We start from the raw sequence: 18,474 nt of genomic DNA on the forward strand, positions 1-18,474 counted from the left end.
AGTAAATGTCACAGCTTTTAAAATCATTGACATTCTGATGCCAGAATGGCCCAAAGACAATCAAGACTTGAAAACCTACCTGTAACCATCAATCTCATCCACACAAGTGGCTCCATTTTGACACCAGGGTTGGATACAATCGTTGACATTTATATGGCAGTCCTGACCAGACCAACCACGTGCACAGATGCACATGTAGGTACTGGCATCATTCAGCACACAGCGTCCTCCATTGACACACTGCTGTTGATAAAATCTGAATTAGTCAAGCACATGTGTCCTTAAATCAGAGACGCAAATGAAATATTAATGTACAGATTGAACTGAGCTTATTCTGGTTCAAAATTCTGCTATTTTTCACAAAGAAAAACCTAATAATTTCTTGCTCTCTGCTCAGTGAAAATGAGCTTCATTTCTGCCACATGCTGCACTCATGAATACTGATTCCTGCTTTATATAGGGCTTCACTCTATATTCCAGGTGCCATCTACATCATGTCTTACAAGACAAGATCAATGATCATTGAGAGCTAAAACTCCTGAAAGCTTGCTTTAACAAAGCAGACATGAGGTTAGGAGCTGCATTTATGGACAGGGGAAACAATGGGGCAGATGAAGATGTGCCTTATGTGAGACAGTTTAATACAGACATCATGATGTTCCTGTACAAGACTTGCTCCACAGCGAGTGACCAACTTCATCTGTTATTTGGAGTAGTTTATCTTTTCAGATTCGATATTTTTTTAATGCAAATGGTCAGTTTGGTCACTCACAAAGTAAAAACACCACATGCAAAAATACAGATGCTGTCAATATTCTGTGGCACTCATTCACATCAAGTAAAAGAAAGATGTCCAATAAATCCACCCCTATTATGTAGATATAATGCAAAAATCCTGATAATTACACAAGCCAAGTCTTCTTTTAATGTTGCCTAAAAATGCACAAAAGTAGACTCATACTTAACTTTAGCATTGTTTCAATCTTACATTGAAACATACTACATTATGTGTATCAGAATGATGTGTGTATTTAGATTAAGTTCAAAGGTTAAAAATTACACCTGTGTTTTCAGGTTTCAATTAGTAGATAATAAACACATTCTCTAATTAGTTTAGAATGAAAGAAAACTTTTATGCTGTTTAAAGTTATTTACAAATTGGATTGCTATTAGCTGTTGATATACCTTAAACTCTTGTAAACCATTGTCATTTAAAGATGTTTGTTGCTCTTATTTCATTTTTGTTTGTGTTATTATAAGAAAGATATTGTGTCATTTTGTGAAGATTATAGTAAATCAAATATTAGAACATTTCTGGCCGTTTCTATTTGAACGGAGCACATTTGGGCCATTTTAGTTTGTTCAGTACTGGGTTGCAAATGGTTATAATGATCAGTGTAGGATTTGAAGACATACATATAAAGACTTTCTCAAGCTCAGAGTAGAAGAAATTGAGCCTCATTATCTCCTCCAAACTTTAAATTCAAATCATGTTGCACTTACTGCTCTGAGGAAGAGGGCAATGTCTAAAACATTCTTGAATTGATTTTTTGCCTTACAGATTATTATGAAAAATTATCTCAGCCAGCTTCAGATAAAAATAGTTTAAAGCTGTATTAGTGGAGTCGTACATTTAAAGATATAAAATGTGACTTAAAAATATTACCATTTTTTAAATAAGGATGTTCTGATTATATTTTTTAGTTAATCAGAATCGAGTCCAGTTTTACATTAGCCCGCAAATATGAACATGGGCTAGTGGAAAACATATTTATAGAAATCCTCGGAAAACCGAAACAAATCAGGCAAGATATCAGGAAGAGAATTGTGGACCTCCACCAGCCTGATCCATCATTGGGTACACTTTTCTAGATCCTTTAAGGTGGCGGGTTAATCTGTTCCTATAAATGTGGTGTTATATACAAACATGCATCAACAGCATGTCAATCTGTTATATAAAAGGAGGTGTGCGCTGTGTCTCAGAGATTACATGTTTTGGTGCAAAACATTCATATCAACTCCCAAACAGATGTATAAGACCTTGGGAAGGTACAGACTGATGTTGGTAATTATGGCATCAACCACAGTGGAACTAGTCATGTAACAACAAGGACTGAAAGACCACTCACCGCGAATGTAGCCATTACTAACTAAAACAGAAGTGTCTAGCCATAATGACCATTGGTACATTAGGACGAAAGAGGAAGAAGCTTGCAAGCCTGAGAGCACCATCCCAGCTGTGAAGTACAATGTGGTAGCGTTATGTTTTAGGGTTTTTTGCTGCAGGGTGAACTGTTGCACTTAACAAAAGAGATGGCATCATGTGGAACGACACAATGCAGAGATGTTGAAATAATATCAGAAGACATCGGCAAGGAAGGTAAAGCTTCAGCACAAATGGGTCTTCCATACAAACAAAAATGAAAGGTGTGCTGCCAAATTACTTATTACATGGCTTAAAGGATTAAAGAATTCATGATCAGGGTTCAGTGACCATCACCAATCCTCGATCACAATTCTAGAAAAAAATCTGTGGGCAGAGCCGAAAGGTCTGTATGATCAACACGGCCTATTTTAAGGGATACTTAAAAGGTTTGACCCAAGTCATGCATTTTAAAGGTCAACGCTACCAAATACCAAGTATGTCAATTTTTAAATGTGAAAGAAATTTTATAAAAATTTTTAAAGATTATATATCTCACTCATTATTATTGCATTTAGAAAATATAAATTGTTTTGGTAAACCTAATTGGCCTAAAACAGAAAAAGTCTAGTCCGATTTAATATCTGACACATGAAAACATTTAATGCGTCTATTTATATTGTTTATGTAAATATCGAGCTGGTAAGTACCTGATGGTTTGTAGGGCAGGGTATACGGCAAGTGTATTCAATGCCTCGAGGGAGATCCAAACACTGAGTTGGAGATGGACATGAAGTGTCCGGCAGGGAACAGGCATCTATGTCAATTTTGCAATTCTTTCCCTGAAAACCTGTAAAGCGAGGACAAAAAACGAGAAACTGTTATGCATGCAATACTTTGCAAGCAAAAATAGATCTGAAATCAGTACCACTAACCCATCTTTAATTCATGCTGATGCACCAGGCCTACTCTTCTATATATTTAATGAAAAAAGGCCAAAGCTTGTGCAACTGAGGAGGATTGGCCTCATTCTGAAGCATCTCCACAGAACCACAGTGCCCGTCTGAATTTGTAACATGCCTCAATTTATCTCCCAATTAAATATTGAAACACTACTGTTGAGCATTTTCTTTTCTCTTTTTCACCTTTATCCCTTTTTCTCATTACTCTTACATTTCTTTAAATTGTAAATTGATTTTTAATGCGTGTGCAAAAATAAACTATCCTTAGATTTTAGGCCAGTTTATAAAAAGAGATCGAGAATGAGATGTTAAAAAACAATAACAAGTACTGAGCTCAGGTTGTTGTCTAGCTGCATGACCTACTTTTTCTTAAGTTTCACTTTACAAACAGATGTCCTGACATTTTCCCTCAGAATTTGCTGTTGTCATTCATAATTCATTGTTCCATTAATTATGGAAACCCACCCTGGCCCAGATGCAACAAAATAATCTTAAGCCATGACATTATCACCACCATGTTTTCAAGTTTTCAATGCCCCCCCTAAACCAAATAAAATTGATTGTCTAATTATTTCCAAAAAAAATATCTGCCACCAGACATCTGGTTTGTTCACATTTTCAAAAGACTAAGATTTTCTTTGTCTTTTTACTACCCAAATGCAAACAGGTGTTATTTGGTATTCTTAAAACAGTGGGCTTCTGAAATATAATTTTACTTAGTTTGAAAGAAGCCTTTTATTTTTGCTTTAAATGTGCTCTTGATGCTTTGCTGACCTCACAAATGTCTAAACAATATGATTTTGTAAGATTTTGTGTTGTAGGTTTCCTGCTGTACTACACCAGCTGGAGTACTACAGATTACCCTGGAGCACCCTGGAGTGGGTGCTGTATTTCTTCTAATTATACTCAGCGTAAGAGGTGAAATATTATCTATTTAGAGGTTTTTTCTAAGCTTCTCTTTTAAAAATCTTTCTTTTTGTACCTTAAGCACCTTTATTGTGACCATCAGGTATTTATTAATCTCCTGTTTTTAATCAGAAAGTTATTTATTTCAGTATTTCAGTTAAAAGGTGAAAGTCATAGATTGCATACTTTCAATACACATAGTTCAATATATTTCAGGCAGCTCTTCCTGTTAATTTCAATGATTATGGCTTCAAGCTATTGAAAACCCAAATGTTGAACAAGTCAACCTGACTTGACAGTTGTCTACCCAACAGCCACTGATGCCCTTCACAAAAAGGGAAAGCCTCGAAACCAATTGCTGAAAAGTTGAGTGGAAGTTAAAATTGTGGGAGAAAAAGGGGCACCAAAAGGCAGTGGCTTACAACTAGAGCCTTTGTCTGTGGGGTATTTCCCCAAGGCTCACTTCTGACAGTCCAATGCAGGCAGCCAAAATTAATTGTGCTTTAACTAAAAACAAAGTTGTGTGCCACCCACAGCATGCTGCTTTCTTAATCAGATTCTGTGGATCAATGTATTCTTCAGATGAGAGACACTAAAAGATCATTTGATGCTGTATCTCTGTGAATTCCATATCTCACATTTTCACAACCCTTTACAGTTCATGGTTGTTATGGTTTTTTAGTAGTCCCCAAGGTGAATTAGGGATGTAGTTATTGTTGGTTGACCTCAAGCTCCCATTCTATTTTGGGATCATTAGGTGTGACAAACACATGTAGCTCATGAAACATCAGGATGATACTGCTCATGCAAGAGATTGGGTAAGATTTACGCGATGTGGACTGTGGCTAGAATCAGCTATTCAAGTACCACCACACAAATATTTATCCATATACATTTCTATATAACATATACTTTTCGGTCTTAATGTTCAAATTATCAGAGAAAATAAACTTCAATCATTCCCAAGCATAATTATCAAAATAATCAGAAATACTTAGTTAAAATGCATTGCTGTGGGTGTCATAAATCTATATAATACATGCATTTCACTTTTTAAAATAATTGAAATAAGTTTTTTATTAGATTTATTTTTAGTGAGATTATGTGAGTTTTTCTTTTAAGCAATAAAATATCCTTTAATGAGCGCAGAGTAAACCAACATTGTGTTTTAGATTAGTAAACAGCAGGTATACAATTTTTCTTCAGCTCAACAGAATATATTCAGCAGCAAAGCACATCAAGATTCCATCCATGCCCTGCAACATTTCTTTGTACTGTTGTCCAGACCAGCAGTCAAGAGAGCTACTTTTGAATCACAGAGTTGACTCCACTATAAGACACTGCAGATGAGGAATAGGAGCACCAGCTTAGGTTTTTTAAGATAACAGGTTAGATTTAGAAGCAACTCTGGAAGACCAGGGTGTACACTGTGGAATATTCTTGCTGGGGCTATGTGGTTGCAAATAGTTCCAGTTTGCTCAGGGAGTTAAGGATTTATGATCAGGGATTAGGGTAGGCTGCTAAGGCAGTTTAAGAGGGAGCTCAAAGAAGAGACCATGGGCTTCAGCTACACAGAGAAAGGGAATAGCTTATGTGAATGTCTACTGTGGGTTAAAATAATAGATACTGCAAACGTAAGCATCAAGGTTAGGATTAAAAAATCCCACTGGATGTCTTTAATTTAGATCCAAAACTTGGACATTTATGATGTAAAAACGAAGTAGAAAATAGATTAGACGGAAGGATGGACAGACAGTCTGAACAAACCTATTCTGATTTTTTTGCCTCCAAAAACATCTAAATTGTGCCACAACCATGTGTTGTACTAAATCAAATACGTAACCGATGATTTCCAAAGTGTAGCATTTTATTTGACTTTAACATCAGACCACACAGACAGTAGCTGAATGGATGCACAGAAGTAGCAGTCACTAGTCCACAAAAAGTCATTATTAATAGCTGGTCTCATTTTACTCACCTTTTTTTGTCTTGTATGATGTGGTCATACTATTGTCGGCTCCCATCAACTGATAAAATTATACACAGACATCCGTTTTTACTTCAACTAATAGTGTGCTGCTGTATAACATCAACATTCTCCTTCTGCATATGTGGGTCGCTTTGGGGAGATGAACCATTCTGACTGAAGTTTGATGGCAGTTATTATTAAATGTGAACCACCTCACGACAGAAAAAAACAAAAAAAAAACATTTCAGCAAAAATCAGAATTGAGTATGAAGACCAGCTGTATGAACATAGCCAAGGACAGGCTAAAATGGATGAGTACAGTACTGATTAAAGGTGTAAGCAGGTGAAATGGGGGCGCTGTCAGGCCCTCTGGTGTTTTGTGGGTCTGATTTAACTTGACATCTTTGATGGGAAGTTCTCACTCAATAACCCTAATGAAAAACCCAAAAACCCACCTCTCGTCTTAAACATAAGAGCCACCGATATGCTCACCCACAAAGCACAAGTCAAAGTCATGGCAAACTGGGCATTTTTTAAAATAATTATTAAAAAGAAGCACAGAAACACAACTGCCTACAGCTTAATTTCCATTGTTGACCAGATAAATCCTTTACAAAAATCACATATGAAGACAAATTTGTTTTTTTAAACAGTCAAATTTAAAAATTAACTTCTGACATAGCATTATAAACTGATACATATGGGTTTGGCTGACTATTAAAAGAGCTTGCAAGTATCATTTGTGTCAGCAAAGTTATCCAACCGTAACTTGTGTGAAAAATGTTCAAAGACATGCCAGGTAAGTGAACTGGAAACTCTAAATTCCCCGCAGGTATGACTTTGTTTTTCTGACTGTGTGTGAATGCTGACATTGTCCTGTCCAAGTTGTGTGTTTTGACTCAGTGCATCCTTATATAAGTTTACCTATGTGAAACAGTGACATGCTGTTGTTCTGATTGCAGTGACAACCAGTGCAAAATGTGAGGGTTATCTCCTTCACTTTTCAGACAAAGGTCATGTAGGTTTGCATTTTTTTTCTCCCTTAATTATAAAAACCATCATTTAAAAACTTAATTTTGTGTTTACTTGTGTTGTCTTTCACTAATATTAAAATTTGTTTAATGATCTGAAACACAGACATGCAAAAAAATAATAAATCACGAGGAGGCATAAGTAGTCTTTCAAACTAAAGAGTGCTGTTCTTTGGAAACTCGTCAGTTCATTGATTTATCAAAACATGCTGCTATTCCTATATGTTCCGTTTAATAGCAAGTTTAATACTCTAGCAAATAAAAAACAGTTTAAAAAATGTGAAAGATGTGTTTAAAATAAGAGAAGTCCAATATAAAAAACCAGATCAAACACTGTTCTATTATGAATTATGTTTGTATGTGGCAAAAATTTATTACTCTACTACAATTATAGTTATTTATGAATATTATTATTGTAGAAGAGTAATAGAAAACAGTGCCAATAGTCATCATAATGAGCTTTATTCACCAGGTTTGTGCACACAAACAAGGAATTTTACTTAGGTTCCACTTTGCTCTCAATTAACAAATTTAAAAGTTGTTTTTTATTTGTGAATATGTATATAAACAGTGTTTTCTACAAAAGAGAAATTCATAGTTTTCTGTGGGGCAAATGCTAGCTGTTAAGTGTTCATCAGAGAGACAGCCTGGAGGAAGAAACTGTCTCTGCGGAGCCTGGTTATTGCAAAAAGGGCACCGACCTGAAGGTAAAAGTCTAAACACTGTGTGGGGTCTGCAGAGATAGTAGCTGCCCTTTTCCTGACCTGATATCTGTACAAGTCCTGGATGGAGGGAAGGTCAGCCCTGATGATCCTCTCTGCAGACCTAATTGTTTGTTGCAGTTTGGACATGTCCTGTTTTGTAGATGAGCTAAACCACAAAGTGTTGGACAAACACAGGACAGACTGAGTAATGGCAGTGTAGAAGATGACCAGCTGCTCCTGTGACAGACTGTACTTCTTGAGTTGCAGTAGGTTGTCTCTGCTGGGCCATTTTCCAAACACTGTTCATGTGTGAGCATCAGCTCAGGTCCCAAGGAAGGGTGGTTCCTAGAAGCAGAAGTGATCTACAGCAGAAACAGTGTTGTTGAGGATGGTGAAGGGAGGAAGTGTAGGGTGTGTTCTACTGAAGTCCACCGTCATCTCCACAGACTTGAGTGGGTTAAGCTCCAGGTGTTTCTGACTGCTCCGGTGGACCAGCCGATCCACCTCGTCTGTATGCAGACTCGTCTTTGTCTTGGATCACACCAATAACATTGGTCTTATCCACAAACAGTTGTTTCACAGTCTTTTGTGTACCAAGGGAAGAGGAGTGGGGAGAGAACACACCCCTGGGGGCACTGGTACTGGAGATTCTTGTAAGGGAGAAGACTAGTCAAAAAGCTGTACACTAGAGCCACATTCACCCAATCACTAACATGCACTTATTCATACACCGACTTAGAGGTTTTGTGCCTTGCCCAGGGGCACTCCGACATGTGGCATGAGGAAGCTGGAATCGAACCCACAACCTTTGGATTGCAAGGCGACTACTCTACCCATATATGTACATTTACCCACTGTAGGCATATTTTTGTCAATTTTTCATTGACCCCAATGCAAAACGGGGGCTGCTCACTATGGGATTTACAGGAGAAGTAAATGAGGTAAAAGGGTTGTAGGGATGTTTCTCATGCTGTGGTTCAAGGCCAAATTATCTTGTTCAAATGATCATGGATCAGTTTAAATCCAACAGAATACTTAAAAATGTCACACTGCCTCATGCTTAAGAGGAAAATACGCCTTAAATGCCAGTAACTGAGCAGAATCTCTGTTGACCCTATACAATTGTGTATATATGTACATTTAAAAAGATATTCATTATTTCCAATATTATATATATATATGTATATATATATATATATATATATATATATACAAAAACAAATAAATAAATAAATAAATCTCACTGAGAGCAAAGTGTACCGGAGTCAAATTCCTTGTTTGTCTGTGCAAACTTGGCGATTCTGATTCTTTAATCCAACAGAAAACTTTGGGGTGACAGCAAACATGCTGTTTCCAATTGAAAACCAAGTAATGCAGAGGATTGAAAAATATAGTCCAATAGTTCTGGAATAACAGTCCACAGGAGCCAAAAGTTAGTTGACTGCATGAGGCAATACAAAGCATTTTTCAGAAACAATGGTCATGCAATAAAAAATTGGTTCAGTGCTTCACTAGAAAGCTAAATATTCAATATCCTTTTCAATTTATATAGGAACTATATTTTAGTTTCTAAAGAAAAATACAGACTTTGCTGAGGTTTGAACAGCCTAATATATTCCTCACTGTCTGTTAAGGAATAACAATTTGTGAAATCTTTCTTCACGTTTTAATTTGCAATTGAATGTGCAGTGTACCTGATGAATTGTGTTCATGGAAATAAAACCTAGTCTAAGGATTGTGATCTATATTAACGTTTTTCATAATGATTTTGTGGCACTATCGGCTTTATTCACAGTTATTAGACAGGAATTGGGCAGAGAAAGGAGGGAAGACATGCAACAAAGGTTCTAACTCAAAGTCCAGACAGCTGCAATGAAAAATGGGATGCCCGCTCTATTGCTACACTACAGGCCATCCCTTTACTCACTTGTTTTAACACAATGCTATAATTTTAATAACAACTCTATGCGTCATTCATATAAACGTAGTGATTTGTTGTTTAACCAAACAAATGTAAGCAATCACATTACCATCAATATTTAATGTTTTTTTTCTTTTCGAAAAAAATATTCTGATCAATGGACAAGGGATATTTCCAGACTGGCTGAATGAGTTGTGGCTGAAATCTTAAAATAGGACCCAGGAGTTTAAAAAGCAAGTAAAACCCAATTACCCTAAAATGAATACAGTATCTTGCAGACGTATTCATAGTCCTTGATCTTTTCCACATTTTTGATATTATAACCACAAACTAAAATGTATTTCACTGGGATTTTAAGAGATAGACCGAGATAGACACATTGAAGCAAGCCTTTGGATGTCTGTGGCTCAGATCTCATCTTTGTCTATCTCGGGTCCAGGGGGCAGGTCTGTGGATCCTCACACTCGCTATTGCATATTTTTATGGAGAAACCTTATACACACAAGCCCGCTTTCACTTACACCCACAGGGGTTTAGATTCAGGTGCTAACAGAAACACAAATGTTCTATATTGAGCCGCAGTTGCCACTAAATACATCTTGCATTTATCAGTACCGTGCACTTTGCGGTAACAATGCTGTTATTATATATTACATATGTTTCTGCAGGTGCAGAAGCAGTCTTCTAGGGTGTTATCTTATATTCTCTTCCCCCTTCTTTCTCTCCTCTATTCTTTTCTCCTTCTCTTCCTTTTTCCTTTTTTTCCCCAGGTCTCTCTCTTTCTTGCTTGTCCATTGCAATCGAAATAATCCCAAAGCAATTTCTAATCAAGTTTATTTTATAAATATCAAGCGGAGCAGTATAGCATTAGCTGTAATGCTCCACTCGTGAAAGTAAATCTGTTGGGCTTCTTCTTGGCACGCAGAGAACAATTCTGAGTGCTACTCTGCCGGACAGGAAACGGTAAAAAAAAAAATGACACCCCAAAAGATGTGTAGCTGTAACAGTAGTAAAATGTAGTTTTACAAAGTATTGACTCAGGGTGACATCACACATTCATATTTTTAATTGTAAAAATGTTTAACACGATGTATCCCCCTTCTTCCACGTAACAATCATTCATTACTCTTTTAGTCTATCACATAAAATTCCAATAAAACACATGCTTTTTAATTATTTAATTATTTTTTTACTTTAAGTAATATGATTAAAAGCATAGTGTAAAAAGTTATGTGAATAAACAAAAAAAATAATGTATTTGACTAGGAAAAGATTAATCTAAATTAAATTGGACAAACTTATTCAGGGAAGTTGTGTTACAGTGAAGGACCCTGCTGGCAAAAACGAGCCACCTCTGGTTCAATAGTGAGATGTCCAAAGAGGCCATGGATGGGACTCTTAGCCCAAATTAACAGCAGACATGTTTAAAAGGTCTACAAATATGCCTACTGCCAAAGCTAATACAACTTGAACGTCACTGCAACATTCCCGAATTGGAGATAGCTCAGCATACCTGTAGGGCATTGGCACTTATAGTCTCCCAGCAAATCAGAGCATGTGCCATTGTGCTGACATGGGCTGGAATCACACTCGTTGATCTCAGTCTCACATGTTGTTCCTGGGAAAAGAGGTTCAAACATTATGCAATGAGCCATATTTATATTTTGTCACTGTGTTTACAAAGCAGAACTATTTGCCTTTATATTGCCTGAAAGAAGAAAACACAGAAGAGAAGTTAATCTCCAAGATAACTATTCATCTATATTCGCAAACAAAAACTCTGTTAGTAAGAAAATAAAGATTGATTCAGAATCAGAATCAGAATCAGAAAAGCTTTATTGCAGAGTACGTTTTTGGACATACAAGGAATTTGTTTTGGTGTAGTCGGTGCAATACAATACAAATTAAAAAGTATAAACATATCTACAATATAATATAAATATATGTGCACAGTTTTAAGTGAGTGAGAGTAAATATAGAGCAGTAACAGTGCAGGTGATCAGTGTGCAAGTATGGCAGTGCAAGTAAAGCAGGAGTCCAAGCTGAGTGTCAGGGTGGTTTCCGGGCTTTGTTAACAAGGCTGGTGGCAGATGGGAAAAAACTGTTCTTGTGGCGTGAGGTTTTGGTCCGGATGGACCGCTGCCTCCTGCCAGAGGGGACAGTCTCAAAGAGTCTGTGAACAGGGTGGGAGGGGTCAGCCAGAATCTTCCCTGCTCGCTTCAAGGTCCTGGAGGTGTACAGTTCCTGGAGCGACAGTAGACTGCAGCCAATCACCTTCTCAGCAGACCGAATGACACGCTGCAGCCTGCCCTTATCCTTGGCTGTAGCAGCGGCGTACCAGATGGTGATGGAAGAGGTGAGGATGGACTCAATAATGGCTGTGTAGAAGTGCACCATCATAGTCTTTGGCAGGTTGAATTTATTCAGCTGCCGCAGGAAGAACATCCTCTGCTGGGCTTTCTTGATGAGGGAGCTGATGTTTGGCTCCCACTTGAGGTCCCGGGAGATGATGGTTCCCAGGAAGCGGAAAGATTCCACAGTGTCAATTGTGGAGTCACAGAGGGTGATGGGGGCAGGTGGGGCTGGGTTCTGCCTGAAGTCCATAACAATCTCCACTGTCTTTAGAGCGTTGAGCTCAAGGTTGTTCTGGCTGCACCAGTCCAACAGATGGTCCACCTCCCATCTGTACGTGGACTCGTCACCATCAGAGATGAGTCCGATCAGGGTGGTGTCGTCCATGATGACTGGAGGTGCAGCTGTTGGTGTACAGGGAGAAGAGCAGAGGAGAGAGAACACAGCCTTGGGGGGAACCGGTGCTGATGGTCAGGGAGTCAGAGACGTGCTTGGCCAGCCTCACGCGCTGCTTCCTGTCAGACAGGAAGTTAGTGATCCACCTGCAGGTGGAGTCGGGCACACTCACCTGGGAGAGCTTCTCCTGGAGCAGAGCTGGGACAATGGTGTTGAAGGCAGAGCTGAAATCCACAAACAGGATCCTGGCGTAGGTTTCTGTGGAGTCCAGGTGCTGGAGGATGAAGTGAAGGGCTAGGTTGACTGCATCGTCTACAGACCTGTTGGCTCTGTAGGCAAACTGCAGGGGGTCCAGGAGGGGGTCGGTGATGTCTTTTAGGTGTGAGAGCACAAGGCGCTCAAAGAACTTCATCACCACAGAGGTCAGGGCGACGGGTCTGAAGTCATTAAGCCCTGGGGTCCTTGGCTTCTTGGGAACAGGGACGATGATGGAAGACTTGAAGCAGGCTGGCACATGACATGTCTCCAGTGAGGTGTTACAAATGTCTGTGAAGACTGGCAAGGCGTCGGTCGTTGATGGAGTGGGGGGCTTTCGGCTTGCTGTTGGTGATCTGCCTGAGTCCTTTCCACACAGACGCAGAGTCATTGGCTGAGAACTGGTTTTGGAGCTTCTCAGAGTACAGTCGTTTGGCCTCTGTCACTGCCTTGCCAAACTTGTACTTCGCCTCTCTGTATATGTCTTTGTCCCCACTCCTGAAGTCCTCTTCCTTATCCAGTCTTAACCTTCTGAGTTTGGCTGTGAACCAGGGTTTGTCGTTGTTGTAACTCACCCTGGTGCATGATGGTACACAGCTGTCCTCACAGAAGCTGATGTAGGATGTCACAGCCACTGTGTACTCGTCCAGACTGTTGGTAGTAGTCCTGAACATATCCCAGTCTGTACAGCCTAAACACGCCTGGGGATTCTCCACAGCCTCACTGCTCCACTTCCTTGACGTCCTCACAACAGGTTGGCAGAGCTTTAGTTTCTGCCTGTATGCAGGAATCAGGTGGACCATGATGTGGTCGGATTGGCCCAGTGCAGCACGTGGGATGGCGTGATAAGCGTCTCTGATGGTGGTGTAACAGTGATCCAGAATGTTGTCCTCTCTGGTCGGACATTTAATAAACTGTCTATATTTGGGGAGTTCGTGGGTGAGATTACCTTTGTCAAAGTCGCCAGCGATGATAACTAAGGAGTCCGGGTTGGTGTACTCCACACTCAGTATCTGGTCGGCGAGCATGCGCTGTGCGACCTGCACGTTAGCTTGCGGCGGGATGTAAACACCGACCAGGATGAACGAAGCGAACTCACGGGGGGAATAGAAAGGCTTACAGTTTATGATGAAGCCTTCCAGGTCTGGAGAACAGTGCTGCTGAATCGCTGTCACGTCGTTGCACCAACCACTGTTGAGGTAGAAACAGATTCCTCCACCTTTCGCTTTGCCGGAGAGTTCCGTGTCTGTCCGCTCTGTAGAGCTGGAATCTTGCCAGCTGCAGCGCAGAGTCTGGTATTAATCCACACAGCCACATCTCCGTGAAGCACAAAACTGCTGATGAATAAAAGTCCCTGTTTTTCCCCAACAGCAGTTGTAGTTCCTCAATTTTGTTGGGAAGTGAGCGCACGTTAGAGAGAAATATTCCAGGTAACGGTGTTCGTAGTCCACGTTGGCGAGGACGTACCAGCACCCCAGCCCATTTCCATCTCTTCTGGCGTTTCACCGCGTGAGCAAAGGTGAGCGCACCTTTGACCAGAATGTCCAAAAATTCCAGAGCAGTAGGCAGAAAAGTGGGAAATAACTCCTCTGGTGTAGTAGCCCTGATGTTCATGAGTTCTTCTCTGGTGAGAGAGCTCCGGGTACTGTTAGGGTTTGAAAACTTTTGTATTGTTTATCACTCATGTCTGCTCTAAGTGCTTTTATCTCCTACATGCCACAGAAAGTGATATAGGTCAGACGAGTGAGTTATGCTTTTATCAGCAACATCTAGGGACTGGTACAGATTCCTCACTCCCTCTTTGTTTAAAATCAAGACACATGAACCCTAACCTTTCTGACCCCACACACACACACACACACACACACACACACACTCTTGTTTTGCTATATGTAGTGAGGACCATCTGTTGACTCCCATTGACTTCTATTGATTTTCAGTCATTTTCAACCCTTTCTATGCCCTAACCCTGACAATAGCCCTAAACCTAACTATTACCAGTGCATGCCTAACCCTAACCTTAACCTAAACTCAATTCACACTTTAGTCCTAAACCTAACCGTTAGCAAAATAGGTCGTGAGGACCAGCAAAATGTCCTCACTTCGGTACAAACGGTCCTCAATTTGATGGTGAAATCGGGAAAATGGTTCTCACTGTGATGCCAAGACAGGAACACACACACACACACACACACACACACACACCCTGAATGTTTGTTGAACTGTGTGTGAACCAGCATGTATAAATAAAGAGAGAGGGGTGCTAATACTTTGTAGATTTGCACTGCAAAGTGTGAGCTACCCTTGCTGCAAGTAAATCTGACTGTGTATCGTTCTTGCCTCTGAGTTGACTAATTAATACCTGACAGGTACCATCACAGAAGACCGTTTTAAAGCAAAAAACAAAACAAAACAGTGCGCACCAACACGCTGAGGCGACCATCTGATTCTGGAATAAATGGTTAACGAATAAAGAGTTATTGTGCTAATGCTTAAATTTGATTTGTCCCTTGATAGCATAAGGCCCAAAAGTAAGAACAAACTGCAAGTCTGTATCTGCCTTTTAGTTGTCAATGGTTGAAACTAAAAATCAAAATTTCAAGCCAACATGACTGTCTCGTCATTTTGACAGACAGAAACAAATGTGGATGGCAAATTAATTTATTTCAACCTGTGTAAAAACCCATGTGTCTAGTTTTACATCATTATCATAATTATTAGGTTTATAACGCACTCTATTAAGCAAAATGACTGAAGTTGTAACCCCACGAACTCCATTTATTAGGCATTCTAGCTAAAAAAAATAGACTGACGTTCTGAGTAACATTAACATACTGGTCATACAGACTGCATGATAGAAAAAGGTGCTTGATGCTCAGCCTTCTGAGCAGCTGCTGGTTTGATTGGCTGAGGGTGTCTTATCATTCTGATTATTCATTTAAATTGCTATATCATCAATAACTGAGTATCAAAGACACAGCGTGGCTGTCAGAAAGCAGCAGCCTCATGCTACAGCACAAACACTGTGATTGATATGTTGTAGATAACACTACATATCAAACACTTTTTCTGTAAATTTTGTCTACATACAATTATCTGGAAACATACTGAATGCTTTTAACGTTCAGAATAATCTGCAAGTCATATCAAAACTTAGATTAATCATGTTAACATTAGCCTAGGACCTCAGCAAATTATGGTACATAAAACATGAGGAGTAAGATTAGAGTTCCTTGAAAACTATAAATGTTTGTTAATTAATCAGATAAGTCTGAAAACAAACATAAAAAGAGACTCCGGCTGGGACACAAAATCTGTCGCTGTCAAAAAAAAAAAACAGGATAAAAATGGAAAAATAGAAAGAAGAATAGGAAAGACAGTACTGCCCGTAACATTATTGATGGGTGAATTGTATTATTGATGAAATGTAATGTTTTATTTTACTGCACTTTAAATCTACTGGGTATACAACCTTAAACCTGGCACTGATTTTTCTTAACTTAAACAACATTTTATACTGGAACTCATAATCACTTAATATGTGTTCTTCAGTAACTTGGAACAGTATTGAGGGCAATAACTCCTGATCGGGTTATCCCCTAAAAATTTAACAGATAAAAAAAAAAAAAAACTACTAATGGAAGCTGAGAAATTGTTTTTTTTTTTCAAGAAAATCAAAATACATTCATTAAAAGCAAATAAAAAGTGTCATCTCATGCTAGCGAGGTCTCTAAGAATTACATAGTTAGCTGATAACAGTGACATAAGTATTTAATATCCAATTTTGTGTGGATTTTTAAACTTATGGATATCACTGAAATGCACCATCATATCCAGTCTACATCTGTAGCCAATGAAAGCTCTATCAGAATTTAAACCTTGATTACCTGGTACAAGGCACTATAACACTGAGATTAAACTGAGTGGAAGGCAAGAAACTTTGTAATCATAATCAAATTTCGTATCATATACAGTAATGTGCAAACGTTTATGGCATGTGTGAAAAAATGCTGTAAGCAAATGCTTTCAGAAATATAAATGATGATTGTTTATTTTTATCAATTTACAAAATGCTAAGTGAGCGAACTCAAACATACAGCCAAAGGTAGAGCTGTGCTAAGACCTGCTCAGTCAGCCAGGGTCCAACCTGCAGGACGACCTACTGATGTTCATCCCCATTGCATCTTATACTGCTCTATACTTACTCTCACTCACTTAAAACTGTGCACATATATTTATATTATATTGTAGATATGTTTATACTGTTTAATTTGTATTGTATTGCACTGACTACGCCAAAACAAATTCCTTGTATGTCCAAAAACGTACTTGGCAATAAAGCTTATCTGATTCTGGTCTGATTCTGATTCTGAACCTGAACCCATGCAGGTGGGGGGAACCAGATTGACTCCGTAGGAACATTTAAAGAGGAGACAGTTAAATTTATGTCTCTATTGTGGTTCATCTAAACATTTCATCACCTCCTGTGATGTGTGCCCAAAAGGCAGAGTCAGCTGGCTCTAGTGGGAGAGCCGGTGGACCAAAACATACCCACTCAGACACATCGACTAGTTCTTCCAGCCACCCTGCTCCGTAATCTGGTAGCCTTGGAGATTTCTGCATTAATAGACTGGTTCTGAGCAAAATTTAATCGATCAATCACTAGTTAAACAAGCAGGCATTGAGACTGAACCACTCACTTCTCCCCAACAAGTTGTGGCCCTGGACGGGAGAGTGCTTCATAAAATAACTCATCGCACCAAACCTCTCGAACTGATTCTCTCTGGTAACCATTGTGAAAGTATTGGGTTTTTTTTTGTTTTTCCAGTATCACATAATCCTCTAGTTTTAGGTTTCCCCTGGTTGAAACAACATAACCCCCACTTCGATTGGGCTGAGGAACGGATAGAGGCTTGGTCAACTAATTGTTACTCTCATTGTTTACAGTCAGCTGTTTCACCTCAAGCAGTCGTCACAGATTGGGAGCAGGAGGAGCCTCCAGACCTTTCATCGGTTCTCTCTGAGAACCATGACCTGCAAACGGTGTTTAGTAAGTCAAACGCCCTGTCCCTGCCACCTCACAGACCTTTTGACTGCGCCATTGAAATGTTTCCTGGGGCTACGTTACCCACCAGCAGACTTTATCATGTTTCCAGACCCGAGCAACAAGCCATGGAAAAATACATCTCTGATTCACTTGCAGCAGGAATTATATGCCAGTCCTCTTCTCTGTTAGCGGACGATTTTTTCTTTGTGAAGAAGGATGGTTCACTGAGACCCTGTATTGATTACCGTGGCCTAAATAAAAAAAACTGTTAAGCTGTTGCATCAGCTTTTGAACCTGTTTGTGATGCCAAGTTGGATCTCAGAAACCCTTATCACCTGGTTAGAATTCGCCACAGTGATGAATGGAAAACTGCATTCAAAACTCCCCTAGGCCATTTTGAATACTTAGTAATGCATTTTGGATTGACCATTGCTCCCGCTCTATTCCAGGCCCTGATTAACGATGTCCTTCGGGATTTTCTGAACATTTTGTTTTTGTCTAGTAGATGACATTCTCATATATTCCAAAGACCTACAGGAACACCGTCGTCATGTCAGACCCGTCCTCCAACGTCTCCAGGAGAATTGCCTTTTTGTTGGGGCAGAGAAATGTCAGTTTCACAAGACATCAATAATCTTCCTGGGATTCATCCTCGAGGGTGGCCAGGTTCGTTCGGACCCGGAGAAAATCAGAGCCATTCTGGATTGGCCCATTCCAGACACACGTAAGAAGCTTCAACATTTCCTGGGCTTTTCAAACTTCTACCGTAGGTTCATCAGGAACTACAG

The 18,474-nt window shown here is 39.4% G+C and overlaps 1 protein-coding gene across 1 annotated transcript in view; it reads right to left on the reverse strand.

Moving 5' to 3' along the window:
- The window catches only part of eys (eyes shut homolog), a 336,214-nt gene that overhangs the window by 236,627 nt on the left and 81,113 nt on the right, over window positions 1–18,474 (reverse strand). Inside the window, exons 8-10 of the mRNA XM_047352417.1 lie at window positions 11,150–11,254; window positions 2,854–2,993; window positions 80–243 (exon numbers count right to left, since the gene is read on the reverse strand). Coding sequence (XP_047208373.1) covers window positions 80–243; window positions 2,854–2,993; window positions 11,150–11,254 — 409 coding nt within the window. The remainder of the gene's footprint in view (window positions 1–79; window positions 244–2,853; window positions 2,994–11,149; window positions 11,255–18,474) is intronic.

The sequence above is a fragment of the Girardinichthys multiradiatus genome, chromosome 22, assembly GCF_021462225.1.
Source record: "Girardinichthys multiradiatus isolate DD_20200921_A chromosome 22, DD_fGirMul_XY1, whole genome shotgun sequence".
Classification (NCBI taxonomy): domain Eukaryota; kingdom Metazoa; phylum Chordata; class Actinopteri; order Cyprinodontiformes; family Goodeidae; genus Girardinichthys; species Girardinichthys multiradiatus.